The following is a 10,309-nucleotide window of genomic DNA, read 5'->3' as shown; positions in this document are numbered from 1 at the left end:
TAACTTTATGTACACTCAGAGATGAGGACCCGCATAATATAATTTCGCAATTGACGAGGGACTACAAAAAATTATAAGATACTTCGAGATTGACGAGTTCAATGACGTTAGCCTGGCGGAAAGGAGATAATTCGGTGATCGATACGCATCATCATCGGTTACCTTTAGCCTTGAACAGCGGCTGTTTTTTTGGCCCCGTTGTGCCGTTTGATGGTTTGATCCGCGTTCGAGGAATCGCAGCTGAGGTTACAGGAAGAATCGTGTAAAATCAGAGTGGGAGAGAGAATATAAAGATGAGCGTCTCGCGAACAGTATGGGAATAGAGGAATTGATCCAAACGTCATGAGAAGATATCGAACGATCGTGCTACTCGCTGTGTTAGCCCTGCTCTGCATTCACGTGCAAGGTATTTTATTTTATAATACTATTCTTTCAGTTTCCTTATAATTATATTTTAACAATAATTACAATTACAAACGGCAGTCAAACATGTTTTATTCATTTTACTTTGAGACGCGTATTTCTGATGAACAATTAATTTCCTTAACTTGACTTAACAACTTATGGACGAAGACAGTATAAGTTATACGAAAATAAATTTAAAACTTTCTTAATCTTTTCTATACAATGAAATCAGCTAACGTACTCAAATATTAATTACTCTTTAAATGTTTAGCCCACGTGAACAGAGTCAGGCGACACTCCGGATTTTACTATCCTACTGATCTAGCGAAAGCTCTTGCGAATCCCTACGGAGGTTCCGGTGGTGGATTCGGTGGTGGATTTGGAGGCGGATTCGGTGGCGGAGGCGGCGGTGGTGGCGGTGGTGGAGGAGGGTTCGGCAGCGGAGGCGGTTTCGGCAGCGGCGGCGGCTACGGTGGCGCAAAAGGCGGTGGATGTAGTACCGGGAGCTGCGGTGCAGGTTCGGGGGCAGGCGGTGGTCACGGTGGTGGCGGAGGTCTCGGTGGAGGTCTCGGTGGAGGTCTCGGTGGAGGCCTCGGTGGTGCCGGAGGTCTCGGTGGAGGCGGAGGTCTCGGTGGTGCCGGAGGTCTCGGTGGTGGCGGTGGCCATGGAGGCGCCGGAGCTGGAGGTGGTGCCGGTAGCCACGGAGGCGCCGGAGCTGGAGGTGGCGCCGGAGCTGGAGGTGGCGCCGGAGCTGGAGGTGGTGCCGGTGGATACGGAGGCACCGGAGCCGGAGGTGGCGCCGGTGGATACGGAGCTGGAGGTGGTGGACACGGAGGTGGTTCCGGTGGATACGGAGGTTCCGGGGCTGGGGGTGGTGCTGGTGGATACGGAGGCACCGGAGCCGGAGGTGGCGCCGGTGGATACGGAGCTGGAGGTGGTGGACACGGAGGTGGTTCCGGTGGATACGGAGGTTCCGGGGCTGGGGGTGGCGCCGGTGGATACGGAAGCACTGGAGCTGGAGGTGGAAAAGGTTGCGGTGGCGGCAGCTGTAGTAACCTTGGATCTGGCAGCGCAGGAGGATACGGGGGAGCAGGAGGTGGGGGTGGCGCCGGTGGTTATGGAGGTACCATCCTTTAGAAGTACAAAGACGACTGATTAATTTCAGCGTAAAACGTATACTAATTTTTATATGTTTTCTCCGCTACTAAATTAGGCACGGGATCAACTGGAGTAACAAAAACTGGTGGTTACGGTGGAACAGGTGCAGGTGGTGCCGGAGGATATGGTGGAGGCGGTGCCGGAGGGCACGGTGGAGGTGGAGGATATGGTGCTGGCGGAGGTGGAGGTGGTGCTGGAGGATACGGCAGTGCCGGAGGTGGAGGTCTCGGTGGTGCAGGAGGATACGGTAGTGCCGGAGGTGGAGGTCTCAGTGGTGCAGGAGGATACGGTAGTGCCGGAGGTGGAGGTGGAGGTGGTGCCGGAGGTGGAGGTCACGGTGGTGCAGGCGGATACGGCAGTGCCGGGGGTGGAGGTCTCGGTGGTGCAGGAGGATATGGCGGCGGAGGTGCCGATGGATATGGCGGTGCAGGAGCAGGAGGCCTGGGTGGTGCTGGTGGAGGACATGGTGGAGCCGGTGGCCTTGGAGGTTATGGTGGCGGCTGTCCTGCTGGCGGATGTAAAGGAGGTGCAAATGCCAATGCCAATGCCAATGCCCATTCAAATGCAAACGCCTTCGCAAGCGCGAATGCTAACGCTCACGCTACTGGGAATGCGCTTGCAAGTGCTTCCGCGTCAGCGTCCGCGAACGCTGGGGCTGGATACGGTCTCAACGGTGGATACGGGCCAGGCGGTGGCGGCGGTCACGGAGTCGAGTACGTTTAATCACCATGATTAATTAGATCTAACGCGTTACTATTGATAGTCTATTTGATCATTTGTTTAATTATTGTAATAGTCTCTTCAGCCGTATGGGCGATGTCGACGAAGGGGTGAACAAGAGCGGCACCGTGAACGGTGCAAAGGGTGTCTACAGCAGCAGCTCGGCCAATCTCGATTCTTCCGGGAAAGGATCGTACAAAGTTGCAGCCGGGAAAGTCGTTTAAATCGTCTCTTTTATCGAAGAGTCGATTCTCAACTTTAAGTCGATTCAGAGTCTCATCTGTGATCAGCCGTAAAAAATTTACGACTCAGAGGCTCGTGTGGGCCTCGACGAAACATGTATCCATTTTTCCTTTTTCTATCCTGACCTAGTCCTTTACATCCAGATGACAAATAAAATACACTGGTATATATCCCGTCTTTTTGAAAAAAAAAGCAACTTCGTACGATGTGAAGTTTGCAAACTGTTTCAATAAACGATTGATCATTATATACTTATATATTTATGTATTTAAAACGATTAAGTCATTTCCTGCAACACGTGTATCTAAACATTTAATTAATTCTCGGGTCTTGTTTATTACCCATCGATTAGGCCGGATTTACTATCGAACTCGCACGTGTTTCCTCGAAGCGTAAACGGATTTGAAAACGTGGAATTGAACGTCAATCATAATGCATCGCGCATTTATACGACTTGTTGAATAAAAATAATTTTTTCGAGGTTGTCGATTAGAGAAACGATATATTTAAACCACGGACTCGAGATTTTTCCTAGCCGGTAATGAATAATTTATGAGCTAACGTGTACGCGTCGCGCAAACTGCGAGTATCTTTGGCATACCTATATCATACATACACGTATCAATTACGTAAGCGGATTTCTCATAATCGTGCCGTTACATTTACATCCATTTTTAGATGTCCGTGTCAAAGACACAACTCGTTACCAGGCATAACTCGTTTAGTTACTGTCCAATTTAATAGCCATTCTCTGCGAGTAAAGCTGTCATTACCGGCGAAGGTCGCTGTTCATTTTCGAAAGGCAATTAACATCACACTATGATTCTTTTTAAAATTCTTTATTTATTCATTCGATTCTAATGATAAAAAAACATGGTATGTTCACTTAGAGGAATCAGTTATATCATTATCTAGCTGAACATCAACTTGATAGCGATCTCCACGTAATAATAGGATAATACAATCACTTCGAGGAATCGGCTTGTATCAATTATCTAAGTAAACGCGTAGGATTCTCCTACAAAGAAGAAAACATAATTCCATTCTCGTGAGGCTTCTCGCGTGAATTCGACGGATACGAGAAATAAATTATCCGCAATAATATAAAATAGATATGATACAGTAAATGTAGTTTGAGGAAACGGCGTTTAAATTCTCTGAATCCAATGGTTATCCTTTTATAGGAATTTGCGAGGCACCTGCAAAACCTGGAACAATATTTCATTATATAGTTACGAACGAAATTTTTGGATATTTAAGATACTTGAATATTAACAAAATTTGACTTACTGCTTGCGCTGCTACTAGCGTAAGCGGAAGCTCCGCTCGAAGCCCAGGAACCACTTCCGGCTTGAGCTCCGGCTGAGGGCCAACTTCCGCCGTTAGGGTGTCCCAAACCTGCGCCTGGCACTGAAACGATTATACAAAAATATTTAACGATACAACGGATATCTGTTTGTCAAATGATAGAATCAATTACGGATTAAATATCAACGAAAAGAAATATCGGATTATAAATATCAACGAAAAAAATTAGTAATACGTAAGTTGCACTATTACGAAAGCCTCTGAAACAACGAATCGATAAATATTGATACGCTTATGCTAGAAATTACGTGGAATACGATAACTGTGTTATGCTTAGATTGCAGATAACGCAATGTAGTATAAAATGAAATTACGCAACATCATTAAGAGAGCGGAAGCTGTTCGGTGCGATCGGTGATTGTCATTAATTAACAGCCAGAGAGGAGCCGCTGCTAGTGCGTCTGATTTATGTTTTATTGTGAGACGGGCTTCATCAATCAACCGACCGCGCTGAAAACCTTGACGCGTTTTCCCATTGTTGAACACCTTCATTTACATCCACTCAATTATATTTAATATCTTGATTCGCGATAAGTTTGTCCTTTGACCTTTGTCTGATTCTTTTCCGTTCCAGATCACCCAGGAACTTTATGTAACAATGGAGGTACGTAGAATCTCGTTAGGAAGGTCGTTATCCCTGTATTCCGAACCCAGCACTTCGCGACTATTTTAAGACAACGAATCGCAGTTCCAAACGAGATGAACAGAGCATCAAGTCAAAGTAAATAATTTTGTACCAAAATGCTTTGTGCGGGTACTGAATAAAGTAAAATTGTTAGGAAGATTTAAATTGTACCTCCAGAACCGGCGTAGCTAGAAGCAGCAGCACCGGCAAACGCTCCGCCGAAAGGACTTGTTCCATGTCCATCAAGCGAACCGCTGTAACCTTGAGGACCGATTCCAATGCCTCCTCCTGTTCCCGATCCTAGATTTGTTCCAATTGGACTCTTCACACCTGAAGAACCCGAAGGACCAACCGTGCCGGGATAATTATCGGAAAAAGTCGTACTTCCCGTATGAGTTCCATCGCTTGAGTATGTTCCCGTACCCGGGGCAAGAGATCCATCAGGTGGGCCTATGTCTCCTCGCGAACTGCCTGGAGGATGTTGTCCTTGACCTCCGAGAGGACCAGATCCAGGTCCGTGCAAAGGACTGCCTCCGCCGATGGGTTTCGACGATCCACCGTCTGGCGAAGGAAAGACGTTGCTAGATTGCCAAGTTAAACCACCGGTATTGGAACCGGAAGAATAGCTAAGGGCTCCAGCTCCCGCTGCGGCGCCAACACCTCCTTGCAAAAATGGATTTCCATAACCGATTTGTTTGGTAGCAGGCGGTGGCAAAATGTTACTCGTGGGACGTGAATCAACTAAAAACAAACAGATACGAACAGTTTCTCAAAGATTCTTTAAAAAATTAATTTGATTGATCGATTACCTGATGGAACAGGAATATTTCCATTTAGATAAGGATTGTGTGGGTAGGACCCACCTCCGGGAATTTTATTCACGTTCTCAGTTTTACTGTCGTATGTCGGAATGTTCGAACCACCCGAACAACCGCTGATACCTGGTGCACAACCTTGCGGACCGCTTCCGACCCCTCCAGGACCAGATTGATACGAAGGTTGAATTGATCCGGGACCAGGTTGATAAGGAGATTTGGTAGTTCCAGTACTTCCATATGGACCAGGTTGATAAGAAGGTTTAGTTGATCCGGGACCATCATAAGGACCAGGCTGATAAGGTGACTTAGTGGTTCCAGCGTCTCCGTATGGACCAGGCTGGTAAGAAGGTTTAGTTGATCCGGGACCATCATAAGGACCAGGCTGATATGGAGATTTGGTGGTTCCAGTGCTTCCGTGTGGACCAGGTTGATAAGAGGGCTTATTAGTTCCAGTTCCTTCGTCAGGTCCAGGTTGATAACCCCCGGTACTAGGAAAGTGTGCACTTGGAGTTGTATGAGGCTTAACTCCCACGGGACTTCCCGGCGCAGGATTTACATTTATATAAAAAATCTTGCTATCGCCTTCTTTGGGTGCTGGTTTCCCGCCAGGTCCAGGTTTTCCTTTGACACCATATCCCGGTTTATGACCTCCTTGAGGACTGTTTGGAAAGCCAGGAGAACTTGGTGTTCCAAACGGGGAGTTATTGTAGGGAGATCCAGAAGTTGACGACCCAAATGTTGGTCCACTTCCAGGCGTCGTACTTCCCGCGTTGGCGAAAGCCACGCTAGAACTCACAGCATTCACATTTGGGTTTTGTGGGAATCCAGGAGTACTTCCTGGTTTTCCATATGGTCCCGTGCCCGACTCATATCCGGTTTGTGGTGTTCCGCTTCCCGGTTGTTGCCCTGCAGGACCGTGCGAAGGACCAGAAGGTCCGTATGGCGACCCAGGATAACCAGAGGTGCCTGGAGTTCCACTTTGAGGTCCTGTATTCGGTCCATATCCGGTTTGTGGTGTTCCGCTTCCCGGTTGTTGCCCTGCAGGACCGTGCGAAGGACCAGAAGGTCCGTATGGCGATCCAGGATAGCCAGAGGTGCCCGGAGTTCCACTTTGAGGTCCTTTACTCGGTCCGTATCCGGGTTGTGGTGTTCCGCTTCCTGGTTGTTCTCCTGTAGGACCGTGCGAAGGTCCAGAAGGTCCGTACGGTGATCCAGGATAACCAGAGGTGCCTGGAGTTCCACTTTGAGGTCCTGTACTCGGTCCATATCCAGTTTGTGGCGCACCACTTCCCGGTTGTTGTCCTGTAGGACCGTGCGAAGGACCAGAAGGTCCGTATGGCGATCCAGGATAGCCAGCGGTGCCTGGAGTTCCACTTTGAGGTCCTTTACTCGGTCCATATCCGGTTTGTGGTGTTCCGCTTCCCGGTTGTTGCCCTGCAGGACCGTGCGAAGGACCAGAAGGTCCGTACGGTGATCCAGGATAACCAGAAGTACCTGGAGTTCCACTTTGAGGTCCTTTACTCGGACCATATCCGGTTTGTGGTGTTCCGCTTCCCGGTTGTTGCCCTGCAGGACCGTGCGAAGGTCCAGAAGGTCCGTATGGCGACCCAGGATAACCAGAGGTACCTGGAGTTCCACTTTGAGGTCCTGTGCTAGGACCATAATTGGTTTGCGGTGTTCCACTTCCTGGATGTCCTTGTCCTGTTGGACCATAGCCAGGTCCAGGAGGACTACCTCCAGGACTTCCACACGCAGCATAAGGGCCTCCAGAACATCCTCCAGTAGGGTTCGTTGAATAATCGGGAGATCCTTGATTCGGGACGCCTACTACGGCGAATGGTATCAGAGACTGTTTCACAGGGCCCTTGCCACTCGGACCTGAATAAGGATCAAGTAAAAAAGAATATAATCCTCATATAATGCATCGAAACGTCGTTTACTCTTAGAGATTCCTTCAAATCATGAATATTTGATTAAGCGAATTATATTGTGTGGGTCGAAAAATTGTAGCTGACCTTGAGCACAACCGGCACCGGGTTGATGACTGCCAGAGCATCCAGAACCTGTTTGGGGTCCATTATTCCAACTTCCACTCGGCGCGCCCGTGTTTGGTGTATTTCCAGGACCTGCGTTCCATCCCGAACCAGGTTGCTGTTGATTAGTTGGCTGATTCTGTCCAGGATGACCAGGACTCTGTGGTCCATATCCGGTTTTAGGCAATCCTGGATGTGGTCCCGCGGGGTTATACGAAGGTCCAGAAGGACTGCCTTGTGTCGATCCTGGATATCCTTGACTTCCTGGAATTCCACTCTGAGGTTTTGCACCAGGATACCCTCCTGTTTGTTGCGGTCCAACGCCATAAGCACCAGTGTTTGATCCTGGCTGCCAAGAAGGACCTTCGCTCGGAGTTGCAGAACCAAATGGTGAACCACTTGCCGCATTTCCACTACTTCCAGCAAACGTTCCCGTAGGCGCTCCTATCTTATGGACTCCTGGAGGCGATTTGCCTCCGTGTTCATGCTCTCTGTACTGTCCATCGTCACCGTCGTCGCAATCGTCCTCTTCAGGCTCAGTTTCGTCTTCCTCTTTTTCCCAGTAATCATCATCTTCCCATTTACATTTCGCGCAATCAGGGTTTCCGTGTTTGCCTTTTACTCCAGCGTCTCGATTGCCACTACCGGAACTGTCGTAGCTACGAATTCCTTTGTGTCCGTCGTGTGTACCGGTACCAGGAGAACTTCCGATTCCGGTGAACCCATTACTGAATGGAAACGCTCCCGCGCTCGCGTACGCGCTTGCAGATGCACTTGCAGACGCACTTCCGCTATTTGTTCCGTACGCCTCTATAAGCAACAGTCAACATCATCATCTAACTTTGTTTACTGCAGCAAAACTATCTATGAACTGATTGCAAATTCTTAAACAAACATTACAACGCTAGTTATCGTGGATAAACACATAAGCTTTGAGAAAAACGTAAAAAACGTACCTAATCCAATAATGCTCGTTGCGATTAGAAAAGCGAACACTGACAATCGGTTCATCCCGCGTTCACTTAATATCAAATTCTTGATTGACTCTTTAAACTGATTCTTCAAAACGATCGAATCCTCTCAGTTGTTGGCTCTTATTGCCAAGCCTCGAACAATTGCGAGGTGAATCCCAATCGAATAGTTGTATATATAAGGATGCCCCCGACGGTGAAAGGATGTGCCGTGACCGAGGATCATCCCCGACGAACGAACGACGTGGGTGGCAATGAATAACGCGGCAATTGTTTGACTCTTTCTACCGATTCGCTGAGGCGACAGACCAGCGACTGGTTTTCAGCCGGCCGGCTCGTTCGGTTCTCGACTTTACGTCATTCGACTTTCGGAGTTTCCACAAGATACATGGCGTAAATTCCCCTCACGTTCCTACCGAGAGAGAACGCCAGCAAATGGCATCATGCAAATTGGAGCGCGACACTTGCAAGCTTCGTCTCCTTCGAATTTTATTTGCGACGTGTCGCACAATTATGCATTCAGTCGCGGCGCGCATTCTTCGTCGATGATTTCTTTGCGATTTTCGGCTTTTGCGTTGCGGTTTACTAGTCAGTTACCAAAACAATTTAATCTGACTGAATCCAAATGAATTATCTCAACTCCAATACTGCACATTTTAGATTCGAATCATCTCTTTTCGCGAACGCGGCCAACTTTCCACGTTCATAAAAAATTATTACCTACTTGCATGCCGCATAACTATTACCATACGAATGATCCTATGCGTCTTCTACGAACCGCGAAGAGAATTGAGAATCAATGTGCAATTGTTACCACATGACCACAGAATTATTTATAGATCGCACGCTTAATCATCATCTAACTTTGTTTACTGCAGCAAAACTATCTATGAACTGATTGCAAATTCTTAAACAAACATTACAACGCTAGTTATCGTGGATAAACACATAAGCTTTGAGAAAAACGTAAAAAACGTACCTAATCCAATAATGCTCGTTGCGATTAGAAAAGCGAACACTGACAATCGGTTCATCCCGCGTTCACTTAATATCAAATTCTTGATTGACTCTTTAAACTGATTCTTCAAAACGATCGAATCCTCTCAGTTGTTGGCTCTTATTGCCAAGCCTCGAACAATTGCGAGGTGAATCCCAATCGAATAGTTGTATATATAAGGATGCCCCCGACGGTGAAAGGATGTGCCGTGACCGAGGATCATCCCCGACGAACGAACGACGTGGGTGGCAATGAATAACGCGGCAATTGTTTGACTCTTTCTACCGATTCGCTGAGGCGACAGACCAGCGACTGGTTTTCAGCCGGCCGGCTCGTTCGGTTCTCGACTTTACGTCATTCGACTTTCGGAGTTTCCACAAGATACATGGCGTAAATTCCCCTCACGTTCCTACCGAGAGAGAACGCCAGCAAATGGCATCATGCAAATTGGAGCGCGACACTTGCAAGCTTCGTCTCCTTCGAATTTTATTTGCGACGTGTCGCACAATTATGCATTCAGTCGCGGCGCGCATTCTTCGTCGATGATTTCTTTGCGATTTTCGGCTTTTGCGTTGCGGTTTACTAGTCAGTTACCAAAACAATTTAATCTGACTGAATCCAAATGAATTATCTCAACTCCAATACTGCACATTTTAGATTCGAATCATCTCTTTTCGCGAACGCGGCCAACTTTCCACGTTCATAAAAAATTATTACCTACTTGCATGCCGCATAACTATTACCATACGAATGATCCTATGCGTCTTCTACGAACCGCGAAGAGAATTGAGAATCAATGTGCAATTGTTACCACATGACCACAGAATTATTTATAGATCGCACGCTTTGTTAACGGCGTTCCATCAAACGTCGATATCCTGGATGGAAGATCGTATCGGAATTAGGAAAAACCATACACCTTTCGATCATTTCGATCAGCTTCAGATAATTATATGATCATCGTTTCAATC

General features: G+C 47.6%; 2 protein-coding genes across 8 annotated transcripts; one reads left to right on the top strand and one right to left on the bottom strand.

The window, feature by feature from the left end:
* The first annotated feature begins 295 nt into the window (after positions 1-295).
* On the top strand, positions 296-2,783 carry LOC108623992 (glycine-rich cell wall structural protein). 4 transcript variants are annotated; one of them, XM_026812863.1, is made up of 5 exons: positions 296-406; positions 677-1,183; positions 1,298-1,528; positions 1,619-2,276; positions 2,360-2,783. In XM_026812863.1, the coding sequence occupies exons 1-5, from the start codon at positions 343-345 to the stop codon at positions 2,505-2,507; spliced, it is 1,608 nt and encodes a 535-aa protein (XP_026668664.1). In that variant the 5' UTR covers positions 296-342; the 3' UTR covers positions 2,508-2,783. The 4 variants fall into 4 exon arrangements, with proteins under 4 accessions (XP_026668664.1, XP_026668665.1, XP_017878396.1 ...); XM_026812864.1 differs by having other exon boundaries at positions 677-1,198; positions 1,391-1,528; XM_018022907.2 differs by having other exon boundaries at positions 677-1,528; positions 1,619-1,714; positions 1,745-2,276.
* Positions 2,784-3,349: 566 nt separating this feature from the next.
* On the bottom strand, positions 3,350-9,653 carry LOC108624060 (collagen alpha-1(I) chain). 4 transcript variants are annotated; one of them, XM_026812861.1, is made up of 7 exons: positions 8,327-8,661; positions 7,353-8,180; positions 5,329-7,215; positions 4,943-5,260; positions 4,691-4,849; positions 3,817-3,936; positions 3,350-3,734 (listed from the first exon to the last, which is right to left on the bottom strand). In XM_026812861.1, the coding sequence occupies exons 1-7, from the start codon at positions 8,379-8,381 to the stop codon at positions 3,697-3,699; spliced, it is 3,405 nt and encodes a 1,134-aa protein (XP_026668662.1). In that variant the 5' UTR covers positions 8,382-8,661; the 3' UTR covers positions 3,350-3,696. The 4 variants fall into 4 exon arrangements, with proteins under 4 accessions (XP_026668662.1, XP_026668663.1, XP_026668661.1 ...); XM_026812862.1 differs by having other exon boundaries at positions 4,691-5,260; positions 5,329-6,456; positions 6,985-7,215; positions 8,327-8,658; XM_026812860.1 differs by lacking the exon at positions 8,327-8,661 and adding an exon at positions 9,321-9,653 and having other exon boundaries at positions 4,691-5,260.
* Between the last annotated feature and the right edge of the window lie 656 nt (positions 9,654-10,309).

Source organism: Ceratina calcarata, unplaced genomic scaffold (assembly GCF_001652005.2).
Source record: "Ceratina calcarata isolate Rehan_Ccalc_2016 unplaced genomic scaffold, ASM165200v1 scaffold297.2, whole genome shotgun sequence".
NCBI lineage: Eukaryota > Metazoa > Arthropoda > Insecta > Hymenoptera > Apidae > Ceratina > Ceratina calcarata.
This window is presented reverse-complemented; position numbering and strand designations above follow the sequence as displayed.